This window comes from Periplaneta americana, chromosome 9 (genome assembly GCF_040183065.1).
Source record: "Periplaneta americana isolate PAMFEO1 chromosome 9, P.americana_PAMFEO1_priV1, whole genome shotgun sequence".
Classification (NCBI taxonomy): domain Eukaryota; kingdom Metazoa; phylum Arthropoda; class Insecta; order Blattodea; family Blattidae; genus Periplaneta; species Periplaneta americana.
This window is the reverse complement of record NC_091125.1, coordinates 69,607,771-69,623,489: the sequence shown is the minus strand read 5'-3', so window position 1 is coordinate 69,623,489 and position 15,719 is coordinate 69,607,771. Positions and strand designations below refer to the sequence as shown.

The following is a 15,719-nucleotide window of genomic DNA, read 5'->3' as shown; positions in this document are numbered from 1 at the left end:
AGGTAGAGAGCATACCCGCTAAGCAGCTACGAGTGCACCATAGTGCACTGTGTTTTCCGCGGGTAAGAGACGCTAGCCCCAGGGTGCTCTGCGCTGAGGACCGCTGTTCTAAGTCGTGTCCAATATGAATCGAATTTTCCTCTACCAAGACATTACGCCATTTTTTGTGTTCCTCATCTGTAACACTTCCTGCTACCCGAAATTTATTCACAAGGACATAGACCGTTGAACTGCTTATTTGGAACGTTTACAACGCTTGGAAATCTTTTCTAACATCGTCTTCTAACTTCGTTGGCCGAATCTGTTAACACAAAATTATCGTGCATATAGACTCGCTGTGCAATTATGTCTCTCATTTTAAGCTAAACTTGTAATCACGAACACACGAGAGTACTACTATTGTCAATGCATTTCGAACTGATGGATCAAGGTCACGTACAAACGTACAAATTACGCACGAGTCACTGAACTGAAAAGTTTGAACTGAAGCACTGGTAATCTCGACTGTCCTAACTGACTTTAGTTGAGGAGAATGGTCCACGAATTGGGTATCACGCGTGGAAAATGCAGTCTATTGCTTGACCTTGATCCGCCAGTTCGAAATGCGTTGTGTAGCCTATAATGTCTTCTTGAATTCCATTCAAGACTCATGTGAACTGTGTGACCTTCCTCGAGACTACATGTTGGTCTCAGTGTTGCCAATACATAAATTGTATCTCCGTCAGTTTAACATCTGGAAATCCGTCAGAATCCGTCAAAATAAAAAAGTAAATAAGACCCACTCTATGTAACTTCATATAAATAAAAAGCAAATTTTAACACAACTTGCTTACCAATCTTGATTAAAATAACAATTCTTCAACCTCTGACATTATTACGAGGATATCTGAAACAGGGGATTCCTTAATGATTCCTTAACATGGTACGGCATGGGCAGGGCTGTTCAAAGAAAAAGTAAAATCCGTAAAAAAATAACAATTAAAAACGATAGCAGCTAAAAAAGTCAAAAGGCGATGTAAATCGTAATTTTCGCCACAGAATCCGTCACCCATCAAAGCCATTCTTTTCTCGTCCGCTAAGTTGAAATTCCGTCAGTTTTGACGAAATTCCCGTCCTGTTGGCAACACTGTATGGTCTGTGACGTACGCTTCGTAGCCATTTTTCGATAACAATGTTGTCGCGTTCCTTGCAGGAGATAATTCACTCATTCAATATAACTTCTAGTTTAATTGTATTTATTTTTGTGTCCGTTTGTTATTTAAATACTTTTATTTGCAGAGATTATTCAGATATTGAGATGATGTAACATGATAGGAGAAGAAGATAACTAGCGATGTGAAAATGTGTAAGAGGTCGAGGAATGGTAGCAAAACTTTCCTGAAGTTATTTTATTCAGAGACGAGGTTCGTTCTACATTCAGTACTTTTGTAGCATGAAACTATAAATTGTATTTCTCTTTCAGAAGAAGGCAAAAAAATATATTATCATCTGAGTTTGAACCCGTGACCTTACAGAATAATGGTAATCACATCTAATCTTTAAAAGAATCACACTTCTATAGTTTCTTGGATATAACAATAAGTGCAACAAAGAATGCTGAGGGAGAGAAAAATATCAAAGTTGTGCAAGACTTCAAAAAGCAGTCCATGTGATAACCATTTAATGCGACATTTGCCGTCCTATTGCATAGCTGCAGATAATTTCTTTTGTAGAAAAGCCAAAAGTAGAATAAAACTTACTTGCTCCTCCTCTGTCACAAATCGACAACGTTATCACTCCAACTCATGGTGTATCAAATAGAAATATTGCGAACTTCTAGTTCTTTCCAAAATAAGTGAACATTCAAATTTGAAAAATTCAGGGTTTCAAAGGAGCATGAGTAGATCCATGCCTCGCTTTTTCTAAGGCTGATTTCGATATTTGTATTTGCCCGTTAGGGAACCCAATCTAAAACCACGAAAAATAACTTTTTTTGGAAACAATGATGGCACTGCTATGAAGCACTGTCAAGAGTGTAAGTTGGGAAGGAGAAAATGTGAAAAGATACAGACGCTATCGAGTTTTTCAAGGGACTAGTGGAATGGTTAAGTGAATTTCAAGTCTTTTGGCGACTTGCTTCACTTTGTCTTAAGGTTTTGAGGCTCAGACTAACGTTTACACATTCGTACATATAATCAAAAAAATATGGAATATATAAACACTTCTATGTAATGAAAAGAAAATAATTTTATGTTTTATAGATTATATAAAACTTGCGTTCTCACTGGTTCGAAGTTGTCACTTTAACACTTTTTAGAAATGTGCTACACTTTACAAATTTTTTAACTGTAGTGTGTCTGTGCTGCGGGTGGATATAGATCTCATGGTGTACTTCTCAGTTCCAGATTCAAAGCTACAAAGAACACAAAACAACATTCTATTCTAAATATGGGAAATATGTTCAGTGTTTTCAGCTGTTGTTCTTCTCTGTTCTCTATGACTTCTTTCCATAAAACAGGAACACAAACACTTATTTACACAATCATCGATGGATGTGTTATACCGAAATCCCTTTATCCCGTCTCCCTCTGTGGTGTTGCATTGTCGGTGTTGATGGTGAATGCCAGACGTTAGTGTGTGTGTAATCCGGGCAGTCTTATGAACACACGAGCTGTGTTCCTAACCTAGTCCGACCTTCTGTGTGTACTAACTGTGCAGAATGCCACTGTTGTAACCTTCTCTGTTGTCCCTGTGTTTTGTTTCGTCACTGCAGACTACTCATTGGTATTTCAAATTAAAAGGAATTGCAGTGATGAAAAATCCAGTTTCAGGAGATTAATTGTATCAAGTTGCAGGGCATCTCCAGTCTTCTTGAGGAATTCTGCGTGCAAGGAGCAATAACTCACTTGAGATTTCAATGATAAAGTAAGTTAATTCCATATTGAACCCTACTGTGATAAATTTAATTAACAACAATTTATTTTATTGGAATACTCCCATACAAATCATGTAAGCCATTTAACAAATCACCCAAAAATTTCCCTCAAATGGTGCAATCCGCAAATTTCTGTACGAGTAAACAGATTTATTTATAATGAAGAATGTCTATGAAAGAGCTTTCTCACAATTATTTGGTGGAACTCTCTTTTATAACAGTGAAATAAATTTTCCTACAAATGATGCAATATGCTAAAGTAAACATGTCGGACGAACTAGATTCCCTATAATTTGCGCAAGGCTTCTCCAGTATGAGCAAATATAACGCAAGACTGCTAGTAGTGAAAATAGATTTCCCTACAGATAACTTGCACCGTCCGAGGTAGATAGTAAAAATGTCCCATGGTATATTAATGCATAGCCTAATCGAAATAAGTAAAGCGAATTTCTTTAAAAAAAAAAAAAAACTCTCAGTTCTCAAATAGATCTCATTAGAAGTTTATATATCTCGTAAATAACTTAGGCCTATCTATAAATTTATAGCGAAAATAATTCTACTTACAAATAGCTGGATGGATACCATACACTGGCCGAAATTTAATGAGACAATTTCTTCCTCGATGAAGTCTCGAAACGAAGCTACTTCCTACCACTAGTCGAAGGCATAACGCGTTAGACCAGGGCTGGGCACCAAGAGCAATTTCTACTCTCTCACGGGTAGCCATATGACTTCTCTTCAACCCCTTTCTTCCCCGTCGAACACCGCACAGCGTTGATGCCGTAACGGATGAATATTAAGCGTTCCCGTTTATAGTTTCGATTCGCTCTTGGTGCCCAGCCCTGTCTTAGACCATGCGACCCTGGCACGCGACGCACTCTCTATAGAAATTCATAAGTTATTTGACGAAACAAACCTTTAAAAAAATAATAAAAGGAATTTTTTTATATACCAAAAAATTAACTTGTAGGTTCTGGCGCGGCTGAAGTGAAACGTTTTCATCTGTAAACGTGTAGTAATCTTTCTAAATGTTCGTGGGATGAAATGCGATCAATTAGGGTTAATTTTATACTCAGTAATCTTCGGAATTTAAAAATGAAAAACTTGGTTTATGATAGCTAGAATAAGCAATTAAAAATGGACACAAAACCAAACTGATTTTCATAAATTGCTTTAAAAAAATTTTTACCACTTCTATTTGATTTATAGTCCTTATATGGTGAACTAAGATTTAATTCTACATCACCGACACCATTTTCATCAGGCAATGCACTTGTTCATTGTTTGTTTATTGGTTTCGGTGTAGAATATTCGTACAAATTATTGACACTCTATAACTGACTGAAGAAGAGAGGCTATAAAATGCCATCTTCCTTGCTCTGTATTCTCGTGTTCGTTTCAATCTATTCTTTTTCATTTTATTTCAATTTTCGGCGGGTAATTTACACGCTTTCTTTCACGCCACGCTCCCGTTCGTTCAGCCCCTGATTTCTATCCTATATATTTTTTACAGAAAACTTCTCAACAATATAGGCTTAATTTCACTCCCTGGTTTCGACTTAGGCCTATAACGTCACAGTAATACATAGAGGACGCACTGCACAGCAGCAGGCCCACACCCACTAAAATGCATTAATTTGTATAAATTAAAAAAAAAAAAAAGCGAAATCATCAAGTAATGTATTAACGTGATGACACAGCAATATACACAATCCCGTAGCGTTTCTAAAACGTATATCACAGAATTTTGTTTCACACCTTTCGAGTCGTCCCCCTGTCTAAATAAGTTTCACTTCAGTAATATAACTAGGCTATAAATGGTGCAATTCGCAATGATTCCTCTACTAGGAATACGTATTAGACAAGCAGAATATGTGAAACTTTCGCTAATAGCTATCAAAATCCTTTTTAATGTACCAGTCAGGAATACAGTTTGCAAACCTTCTAAATTAAATGCAAATTATTTTAAAAGAAACGCCGGATTGTTAAGGAAAATAACGTTTACCTATGATTTGAAACTCAGGGAATGTTTGGGTATCTGCACCGGATAATAGAAGCTAAAAACGTTCAAAGTTCCACAGATACGTTACGAATCCATCATCAGGGAAAGAGTAGAATAAATGAATGGGTTACATCCTATGTCAAAACTGAGTAATATCTTTTGGTAACAGATTTAAAACATAGGTCTCTCTTGCCCCTCCTTAACTCATGATGGAGTGGATACGTGGCTCCGAAACGTTGCATATTTCTGAAACTGTGACACGTACATCAGCAGTGTCCCTATATCTGATAATAATCCCCCCCCCCTTAAAATTGCTCATATCCCAAAGTGTAGGAATATTCCGCACCAAAGATTATCGGTTTGATAATGTCGTAGGCAAATTCCGCATTAGATATTAACGGTCTTCATGACAAAAGGATATATTCCGCATAATGTTATGTTTACCAGGGGAGATAGGGCTAATATTTTCCTTTTCGCGTTGCCCAGACTGGCCGTTTTATAAGATATCAGTTAAAATATTTTCCCTGATTAAAAAAAAAAAGTAAATTCAATAAAATACATATTATCAGTAATTAAAAATACACATGTAGGGTATGTTGTTAAAGTGTTCAATGTCATTTATGGGTTTCAATTCAAAGAAATTTCTGTGCTCTGTGACCAGTAAAATAAATTACACAAAAATATAAAGTTTTACGAAGGAAACTTCACTACTTCTAGTCGTTAACAATATCTGCGACATACAGTTTTACCAAGATACGCTGCCTCCTTGAACCACTTTGAGTAGCTTTCCTTGACCTTAGTGTGGACATTTTTATATAGCTGTCGGTTTGAAATTGACTCGAATTGTCTATGACAACGTATAAATTACACATAACATCTGGTGCGCAATTTTTCTGTGGCAGGAAAATTCCTGATAACATCTGGTGCGGAATTTGTCTATAGGGTTAACAAATCGAGGGTTTTGATTCGGAATTTTCCGCGCCCGATACAGCAAACTACAGTATTACTATTGTAATTATTTCAGTCTAGGGACACGTATAGTAAAATTATGTCACTGTAACTGGCGTAAATCTTAACTACGATAATAAATATAAAGAGCGTAAATCTCATACACGTATATTCTTCTGTAGCGAACACTATTGCGAAAAGATTAATATCTGTAAAAGCATTTTCTATATCTGGCGGAAGTGTACTTATATACCAGCTAAATATATTTCCCGAGAACGGGCTCAATTTGCAGTTGCTTGATAAGTAGCGCATTCCGAAAAATAAAGGGGTTTCCCCGAAGTGAGGCAGCAGGCGGTGTGCGTTGCAGGCCACTGGCATCGTATTACACGTACACGGACCGGGAGCAGGACTACATCTGCTCCAAGCCGGAGGACAACGGCATGCACCAGTGCACCGACCTGCCTCACTACCGCCTGGGCGACATGGTGTGCAACGAGTCCGCCGTGCCTGGCGCCACCAACGCACCCACCGAGAAGAGCTGTGTCAACTGGAACCAGTACTACACCGAGTGCAAGGCCTCGCCCTACAACCCCTTCCAGGGCACTATCAGCTTCGACAACATTGGCCTCGCCTGGGTCGCCATCTTCCTCGTGAGTATCAACCTACTTCATCCACATTTCTTTTTATTATAATTATTCGATGATGATGATGATGATGACTACTTCATTCCAAGTTATGAATGTTTTGAATATGATAGTTCATTAGCCATCTTTCCATTATCCTATATTATTATTATTATTATTATTATTATTATTATTATAACAAATATAAATGACACTCAGGAAGAAATTAAACGCAGAATAAATATGGGAAATGCCTGTTATTCGGTTGAGAAGCTTTTCTCATCTAGTCTGCTGTCAAAAAATCTGAAAGTTAGAATTTATAAAACAGTTATATTACCAGTTGCTCTGTATGGTTGTGAAACTTGGACTCTCACTTTGAGCGAGAAACAGAGATTAAGGGTATTTGAGAAGAAGGTTCTTAGGTAAGTATTTGGGGTTAAGAGGGATGAGTTACAGGAGAATGGAGAAAGTTACATAACGCAGAACTGCATGCATTGTATTCTTCACCTGACATAATTAGGAACATTAAATCGAGACGAGCAGGGCATGTAGCACGTATGGGTGAATCCAGAAATGCATATAGAGTGTTAGTTGGGAGGCCGGAGGGAAAAAGACCTTTAGGGAGGCCGAGACGTAGATGAGAGAATAATATTAAAATGGATTTGAGGAAGGTGGGATATGATGATAGAGACTGGATTAATCTTGACCAGAATAGGGACCGATAGTAATTATGTTACTAATAACATTGTATTCAAACTGCACGCATTGTATTCTTTACCTGACATAATTAGGAACATTAAATCTAGACGTTTGAGATGGGCAGGGCATGTAGCACGTATGGGCGAATCCAGAAATGTATATAGAGTATTAGTTGGGAGGACGAAGGGAAAAAGGTCTTTGGAGAGGCGAGGCATAGATGGGAGGATAATATTAAAATGGATTTGAGGGAGGTGGGATATGATAATAGAAACTGGGTTAATCTTGCACAGGATAGGGACCGATGGCGGGCTTATGTGAGGGCGGCAATGAACCTCCGGGTTCCTTAAAAGCCAATAAATAAGTACAACATTGTATTACTGTCTACGAATTTGTTATGCAAGTTTCTGGGTTTATGTGAGGGCGGCAATGAAACTCCGGGTTCCTTAAAAACGATAGGTGTTATTATTACTATTATTATTATTATTATTATTATTATTATTATTATTATTATTATTATTATTATTATATTATCACAATTTCTTTATGCGACTGAACATTTATAAGTAGCTAGACTCCGTGGTCCGTGTGGCTAGCATGGTAGTAGCCCATCACTAAAAACAATAAAGAAAACATAGGGAATTGTGACCCGTTGCGCGAAAAGGGACCTAAAGTCGTAAAAGGGAATGTTACAGGAGAACAAAATAACGAATTTGCAATGTAAAAACTGCATTTCTATGTTTTGACATCTTGCGCTACCTGTAGGTTTTTTTACATACTAAACTAGGACGTAGTTTTACACAGTGCTTCTTAAATAACTATATCTTTCTTATAGTTGTTAAGAAAAGAAACGAAAACTTTAATTACATTTTTCGTGAAAAGTACATAATGTAATATCAACATTCAATAAGTAATATATTAAAAATATAGCACCTAGAACCATGCATTGTTTTTAAATGCTCAGTATGTCATCCTCTTTTTGAAACCACATAAAAATTAAAAATCCGACTTTAGGTCCATTTCCTGCAACTAGTCACATTTTACGCCTGCTCGCTAGAGGGAGATACATAAATCTCGAATTCCTTACCAGGGATTGAACCTGGATCCGCTGTATTTGTTCCCGAAACACTATCACTCACACTAATGAGGAGTTCATTATTTCTTATAATTTAACCTCTCTCTCTTTTTATTTATTTTTTTTTCGATTGTCTATTGAAGATCCGACGCGCAACGTTCTTGTGTTCCAATAACAAAAGCGCATCGAGTTCGGTTTGTTTGAATGAAACACAACATCGCTAATTATTGCCAATTCCCGGGTATCCATTGCAAACAGCGTAAAATGCATTACAATTACTCGAACTCGGTGAATGGGACTCCACTACAGCATCCGGAGCACAAACATGCGGCCCGCAGATTAATTAATTGAACGACTCCATATAGTTGGATTGACTGATTGTCGGTGTTCTCAGATATTTACTATCACGAAGATTTGCACTCCTAATGGGAAGCTATGTATATTTACGTCAGTAAAAACAGATCACAGCTTGATTACGTGATTGTGTTTGTTTTGATGCTTTGCCTTGTTCATACTACTCTTTTTTGGATGGGCTACCCTACTCTGAATGTAGGTCGCGAGTAATAGAGTGTGTGTAAAATAACAGCACGATTCTGAGAAAAGTGATTCTCAACGTATGTTCTAGTGTTGAATCCCAAACATAATAATCTATTAATTTCTTTCTGTTCTTCTTCTGTCGTAGATAGGCTTGATGTCTGTTAAATTTTCATAACTACTTCTCAGTTTTTCGAGTGAGTGTTCAGGTTCTTTTATTATTATTAATATTATTATTATTGTTATTTATTATTAATATTATTATTGTTATTATTATTATTGTGATAACTAGTCAGAAAGTGAGTTTTCTAGAACAATAAAAATGCGTATTTGTGAATTATTTTAAACAAACTGTGTCCATGGTATGAATATTGTTCACCAACATAAATTATTAAGGTTCCTAGCGTTTGACTATTACTTGGTAAGACTTTAAAAAATTTGCAGTAGTTAAGAAACAATGAGTGGTTCTACAGTGTGCTTCCGAGGTGGTGTTACAAACTTTCAGGGATGATGGCGAAGGGCACATGTATCAATTTGAGATAAGGAACCCTGGTCCGGAAATGACCGAGTCGAAAGTTGCAAGCAAAAATAGTAGTGTGGAAATGAAATAATTTTATTCATCTGACGTTTACGTTGTCTACTTACAGTATTCCATTCAGTGCGCTGTCTGAGTGATGGGGACAGGAAACTACATTAAAGCAATGCAGATAGCGTGATGTGTAACGGACATGGTCGGTCCTGATATGCACGTGTGTAGACATCAGTGTATGTGTACAAGTTGCAGTGTCCAGTCGATCAGTCCTAGTGCAATGGAGGAGTACACGAGAGCGGAATAAGCAGACGTGATTTTCGAATACGGATGAGCCAATGGGAACAGTAGACAAGCTCACAGATTGTGCTCGTACACGTAGGAGACATCCGGCCCATACCATCTTTCCACGACTGTTCCAAAGGTTAAGGGAAGGAGGGCACATGATGCCAAATTACAATTCCATTTCCACACAACTATTTTTGCTTATAACTTTCGACTCAGTCATTTCCGGGCCAGGGTTTCTTATCTCAAATTGATACATGTGCCCTTCGCCATCATCCCTGGAAGTTTGTAACACCACCTCGGAAACACCCTGTATAATTCGAAACTCTTGGTGCGAAACGTTTAAAAAAAAAACGTATTTGTACTAGGATGTCGTCTTAAAGAAGCTGCAACCAGCGAAACAAACTTAAATCATTTTTCAAAATTCCTCTTGGAATTTTTTGCTGATTCATTGTGTAAGTGCTCCATCCATTTTATCTTAATTTTCCTCTGACTTTTATGATACTTTATATTTTTTAAAAATCTATTTTTTTTCCGATCATTTCTCATATGTATCCTTTAATTTTTCGAACTAATCTCGTTGTTGTTCCTGGAATTCTATTTCTACGGTTTTGTTTCTCACCCCTACATTAATATAGATGCAGTTATTAATGTAAAATGTTCCATTTCTGGTTTTTGTTAAGTATTACAATCAAGTCAATTCAATTCAAAGTAAGGAAGTAGCATAAAGATAATAAATTATTCCAATTGACTGCTTGAAAAATGATACTTATATTCAGATTTGAGAGACATCACTGTATACTTCATATAATACATCACAACCTGCACCTACAGTATCTATAATAATAATATAATAATAAATCTGTAGCCGAAATTTTTCTGGTAATTTTCGATTTTCCAAAAATAATTGGTCCTAACATATATAATTAACCACCTTGAAACCGAAAATCGCTTTTTTGAAATTTTTGTCTGTATGTCTGTCTGTCTGTCTGTCTGTCTGTCTGTCTGTCTGTATGTACAGTATGTTTGTTACCTTTTCACGCGATAATGGATGAACGGATTTCGATGAAAATTGGAATATAAATTATGTTCGTTGTAACTTAGATTTTAGGCTATATGGCATTCAAATACATTATTTAAAATGGGGGGGGGGGTTATAAGGGGGCCTGAATTAAATAAATCGAAATATCTCGCTTATTATTGATTTTTGTGAAAAATGTTACATAACAAAAGTTTCTTTAAAACTAATTTTCGATAAGTTTTATTCCCTGAAAAATTTTGATATGACTGATATTTAATGAGATAAATGAGTTTTAAAATTAAAATAACTGCCATCTAAGGCCGTTTAATGAAATAAAAAACAAATGACCTCGTCTATAAGGGGCCTTGGACAGCAACAATCGAAAGCTATGAAAGATAGCCTACAGAGAATGTTTCTGTGTTTGTATGAAGTAATATCGGAAGCTAATTTAACCGATTTGTTTAATTAATTATTATTTCACCATTGGAAAGTGTAGTTTCTCTAGATGGACATAATGCTATAATGTTATTACAGTAACTTCTGATATAATATAATGTAATGTAATATTATATAATATAATTTAAGTTATTTGAAGGGTTTAGAACCATAGTGGGACAAACGCCATTTACTGAATACGTAGAAAACAAGGGTTAAAATTAAGTTATTACCATAATTCAATGGAAACCTATAACAAGTAAAATAAAGTATACACATTAAATCTATATGATGTCAATGTTCATTACACTATGGCTGCATGTAATAAAAATTAGAAACATGTTAAAGGAATTGTCATTGCACCAATGAGTGGTCTCTGGACCAAAATGATCGCATTTTAATTATTTGGATGCAATTTAAATTAAGTAACATATTAAACGATTTATCCTTCTATCAAACACGAATGTTCCCTGGATCAAATGTCCTATTTTAATTATGTAATTACTTTATATTTATTTCTAACGGGTGCAGCGGAGCGCGCGGGTACGGCTAGTATTGAAATATGGTTCTTGTTTTAGGTGTAGGCTATGTAACATTTATATTTTAGCGTTTATTTTCCTGACAATAGATTGTTGGCCTACCATCCAACCAAAAACCTCGAGAACTAGGCATTTCATTTTTAGTGTTCGTCGCTAACAGGCAGACAATCTTAATTAGAACTCTGTTAACTACATAAGTTAAAATAATTCTATAAAATTTCATTCTAAGTGGGTTTACTTTCTTAAGCTCATGTTCTCGTTTGTCGTCATGGGATATAAGGCAGCTCAGTTCAGTACAAACAGTGTAAATTCTCTTCTTTTTACCTTTTCTCCCTCTTACTCTGTTTCGTCCCCTTAATGTCTTGTTACTCCTGTCCTGTTTCTTCCTTCTTCTACTCTGTCCCTTTATCTTCGTGTTATGTATGTGTATTCTCTTATATCTGTTCTTCCTACTCTGTCCTTCCTCCTCCTCCACTTACTCCTCCCCGACTCTTTCCCTTCCTCCGCTTCTTCCTCCTCCCTTTCTGTCTCTTCCTCCTCTGTCTGTACCAACTCTTCCTCTGCTTCTTCCTCCTCCCTCTTACTTCTCCTTTTCCGTCTCTTCCTCCTCTTCTGCCGTCTCTTCTTCCTCTCCTTCTGTCTCTTCTTCGTCTATCTCTTCCTCCTCCACTTCTGTCTCTTCCTTCTCTTCTTCTCTTTCTTTTCCTTCTGTTCTTCCTTCCTATATTTTGGCCCTTATTTCTATTTTTGATGTCATTTCTTCTTCTTCCTACTTTTTTGTATGCTTCCTCTTCTCTCTTCCCATTCTCTTCTATCTGTTCTTGCTCACCTTGTGTCTCTTTTTCTTCTATCTGTTCTTGCTCACCTTGTGTCTCTTCCTCTTCTATCTGTTCCTGCTCATTTTGTGTCTCTTCCTCTTCTATCTGTTCCTGCTCACCTTGTGTCTCCTCCTCTTCTATCTGTTCTTGCTCACCTTGTGTCTCTCCCTCTTCTATCTGTTCTTGCTCACTTTGTGTCTCTTCCTCTTCTATCTGTTCTTGCTCATCTTGTGTCTCTTCTTCTTCTATCTGTTCCGGCTCACCTTGTTTCTCTCCCTCTTCTATCTGTTCTTGCTCACCTTGTGTCTCTTCCTCTTCTATCTGTTCCTGCTCATTTTGTGTCTCTTCCTCTTCTATCTGTTCTTGCTCACCTTGTGTCTCTTCCTCTTCTATCTGTTCTTGCTCACCATGTGTCTCTTCCTCTTCTATCTGTTCCTGCTCACCTTGTGTCTCCTCCTCTTCTATCTGTTCTTGCTCACCTTGTGTCTCTCTCCCTCTTCTATCTGTTCTTGCTCACTTTGTGTCTCTTCCTCTTGTATCTGTTCTTGCTCATCTTGTGTCTCTTCCTCTTCTATCTGTTCTTGCCCACCTTGTGTCTCTTTCTCTTCTATCTGTTCTTGCTCACCTTGTGTCTCTTCCTCTTCTATCTGTTCCTGCTCATTTTGTGTCTCTTCCTCTTCTATCTGTTCTTGCTCACCTTGTGTCTCTTCCTCTTCTATCTGTTCTTGCTCACCATGTGTCTCTTCCTCTTCTATATGTTCTTGCTCACCTTGTGTCTCTTCCTCTTCTATCTGTTCCTGCTCACCTTGTGTCTCCTCCTATCTGTTCTTGCTCACCTTGTGTCTCTCCCTCTTCTATCTGTTCTTGCTCACTTTGTGTCTCTTCCTCTTCTATCTGTTCTTGCTCACCTTGTGTCTCTTCCTCTTCTATCTGTTCCTGCTCACCTTGTGTCTCTTCCTCTTCTATCTGTTCTTGTTCACCTTGTGTCTCTTCCTCTTCTATCTGTTCCTGCTCATTTTGTGTCTCTTCATCTTCTATCTGTTCCTGCTCACATTGTTTCTCTTCCTCTTCTATCTGTTCTTGCTCACCTTGTGTCTCTTCCTCTTCTATCTGTTCCTGCTCACCTTGTGTCTCTTCCTCTTCTATCTGTTCCTGCTCACCTTGTGTCTCTTCCTCTTCTATCTGTTCTTGCTCACCTTGTGTCTCTTCCTCTTCTATCTGTTCCTGCTCATTTTGTGTCTCTCCCTCTTCTATCTGTTCTTGCTCACCTTGTGTCTCCTCCTCTTCTATCTGTTCTTGCTCACCTTGTGTCTCTTCCTCTTCTATATGTTCTTGCTCACCTTGTGTGTCTTCCTCTTCTATATGTACTTGCTCACCTTGTGTCTCTTCCTCTTCTATCTGTTCTTGCTCACCTTGTGTCTCTTCTTCTTCTATCTGTTCCGGCTCACCTTGTTTCTCTCCCTCTTCTATCTGTTCTTGCTCACCTTGTGTCTCTTCCTCTTCTAACTGTCCCTGCTCACCTTCTGTCTCTTCCTCTACTATCTGTTCCTGCTCACCTTCTGTCTTCCCTTTCTGCTGTCCCTTTCTTCTCCTCTTTTGTCTGTACCTGGTCACCTTTTTTCTCTTCCTTCTCGTCTGTCTCTTCCTCCTCTGTCTATTTCATCTCCTCCTCTTCGCTCTTCCTCCTTTTTTGTCTTTTCCTTTTCTTTCTCTTCGTCTTCCTCTTCTGTCTCTTCCGTCTCTTCATCTTCTGTCTCCTGCATCTGCCTCTTCCTCATCTTCTGCCTCTTTCTCCTCCTCTTCTGTCTGTTCCTCATTCTCTTCTGTATGACTTTATTTTTTATCCATTCTTCCTTCAAGCTCATCAGATAACTAAAATAAATTTGTACTTCACCAGTTATTATTATTGTGATGAAATATTCGAAACGAGAGAAAGTTTCGTACAAACGTTCTTCATTAATAAATCAAGACTGCTTTTACGTTAAGATATATGTTTTATTTTGCATTCTTAATAATTCAGTCTGAAATTGTTTTTTCTGTTAACACAGTACATGACGTTTCAACGCTGGGTGGAAGTCACGGTCTGGATTTCGACAAAGTATTGGACGTTCATTTTCATGTGGTTTTTATGAAAGCCCTTCATCGTGTCACCACATGCCGCAAGAGACTTATATTTTGTCATATCGAGAAGAAAGTCCAAAGTAATGTTCTTCACATTATACTGAAAGCAAAACGAAATAGGCCTACTTGGATATGTCTAGTATTTACTTTTTGAAGTGTCTCCGTTTTGTACATCCCTTATGACACCAGTTACGGATTAAAATCTCCCTCTCGGTCACAAATAATGTTACATCTATATTTTCAGCGTGGAAGTCTAAAACAATTTGTCGCATAATTATTGGCTTAAAATATGAAACGAATTTAATTATTATAAGTGAATTTGTATTGAAATCGAATTTATGCCTCCCATTACATTTTGATAAACACCATTACCATTTACGCGCATGTGAAACGCTGTCAGGGATGTCGTGAACTCTGATGGTTCGAACTAAGCAGTTACGGTTTAAATCTACATAGATAAAATATGTCCATTATTGTTGTGTACAGTGTTTTCGAAAGATGTGCACTGTGTTGTAGTAACCATGGTGGAAACATAGTAAAGGTGTGGGACTGCGCATGCTGGTGCGATAGCGGCCGAGGAGTGTGACGTCATCTTTACTGCAGACAGCGATCGCAGCTCATTGCGTTGAGTACATTTTCTTTAATAAGCCTAACTAGACATTAATTACAATACATAATTTGAAGTGATTGTTGCCAATGTTATTCATATCCTTTTCATTGTGCGTTTAAGTTCATGTACTCTTTAAAAGAGTTATGAATAAAATTTAAAAAACATATAAAAAATTAACAGTAATAGCTTAAAAGTCGCTCCCTCAAATCTGCCATCCTAGGCAGCTGCTTAGTCTGCCGAGGCCTAAATACGCCCCTGATTGCATGTAGACTATTGTACCTATTAACTTTCTTTCACTTCAGCGCAACAGGAGCATCCAGCACTAATGTAACGATGGAAAATCGCGGAGCCACTGAGTCTACGTCACAGAGGAATGCCAAATACTAACACAAAGAATTAAAGAATTAGAAGAGAAGAATTACTCTCTAGAAACGAGGATTAAGGAATTGACAGCTGCCAACAGGAAACATGAAGAAGACAAAAGAAAATTACATGAGAATGTAATTTCATTTAAAAACATTAGACAAACAGAAGTTAAATCTAAAGTGGCTGAAATTTTGAAACCATTT

General features: G+C 37.3%; 1 protein-coding gene across 2 annotated transcripts in view; it reads left to right on the top strand.

Moving 5' to 3' along the window:
- The window catches only part of Ca-alpha1T (Ca[2+]-channel protein alpha[[1]] subunit T), a 267,876-nt gene that overhangs the window by 126,345 nt on the left and 125,812 nt on the right, over positions 1 to 15,719 (top strand). For both annotated transcript variants that reach the window (XM_069834966.1, XM_069834967.1), the window contains exon 5: positions 6,232 to 6,514. In XM_069834966.1, coding sequence (XP_069691067.1) covers positions 6,232 to 6,514 — 283 coding nt within the window. The remainder of the gene's footprint in view (positions 1 to 6,231; positions 6,515 to 15,719) is intronic.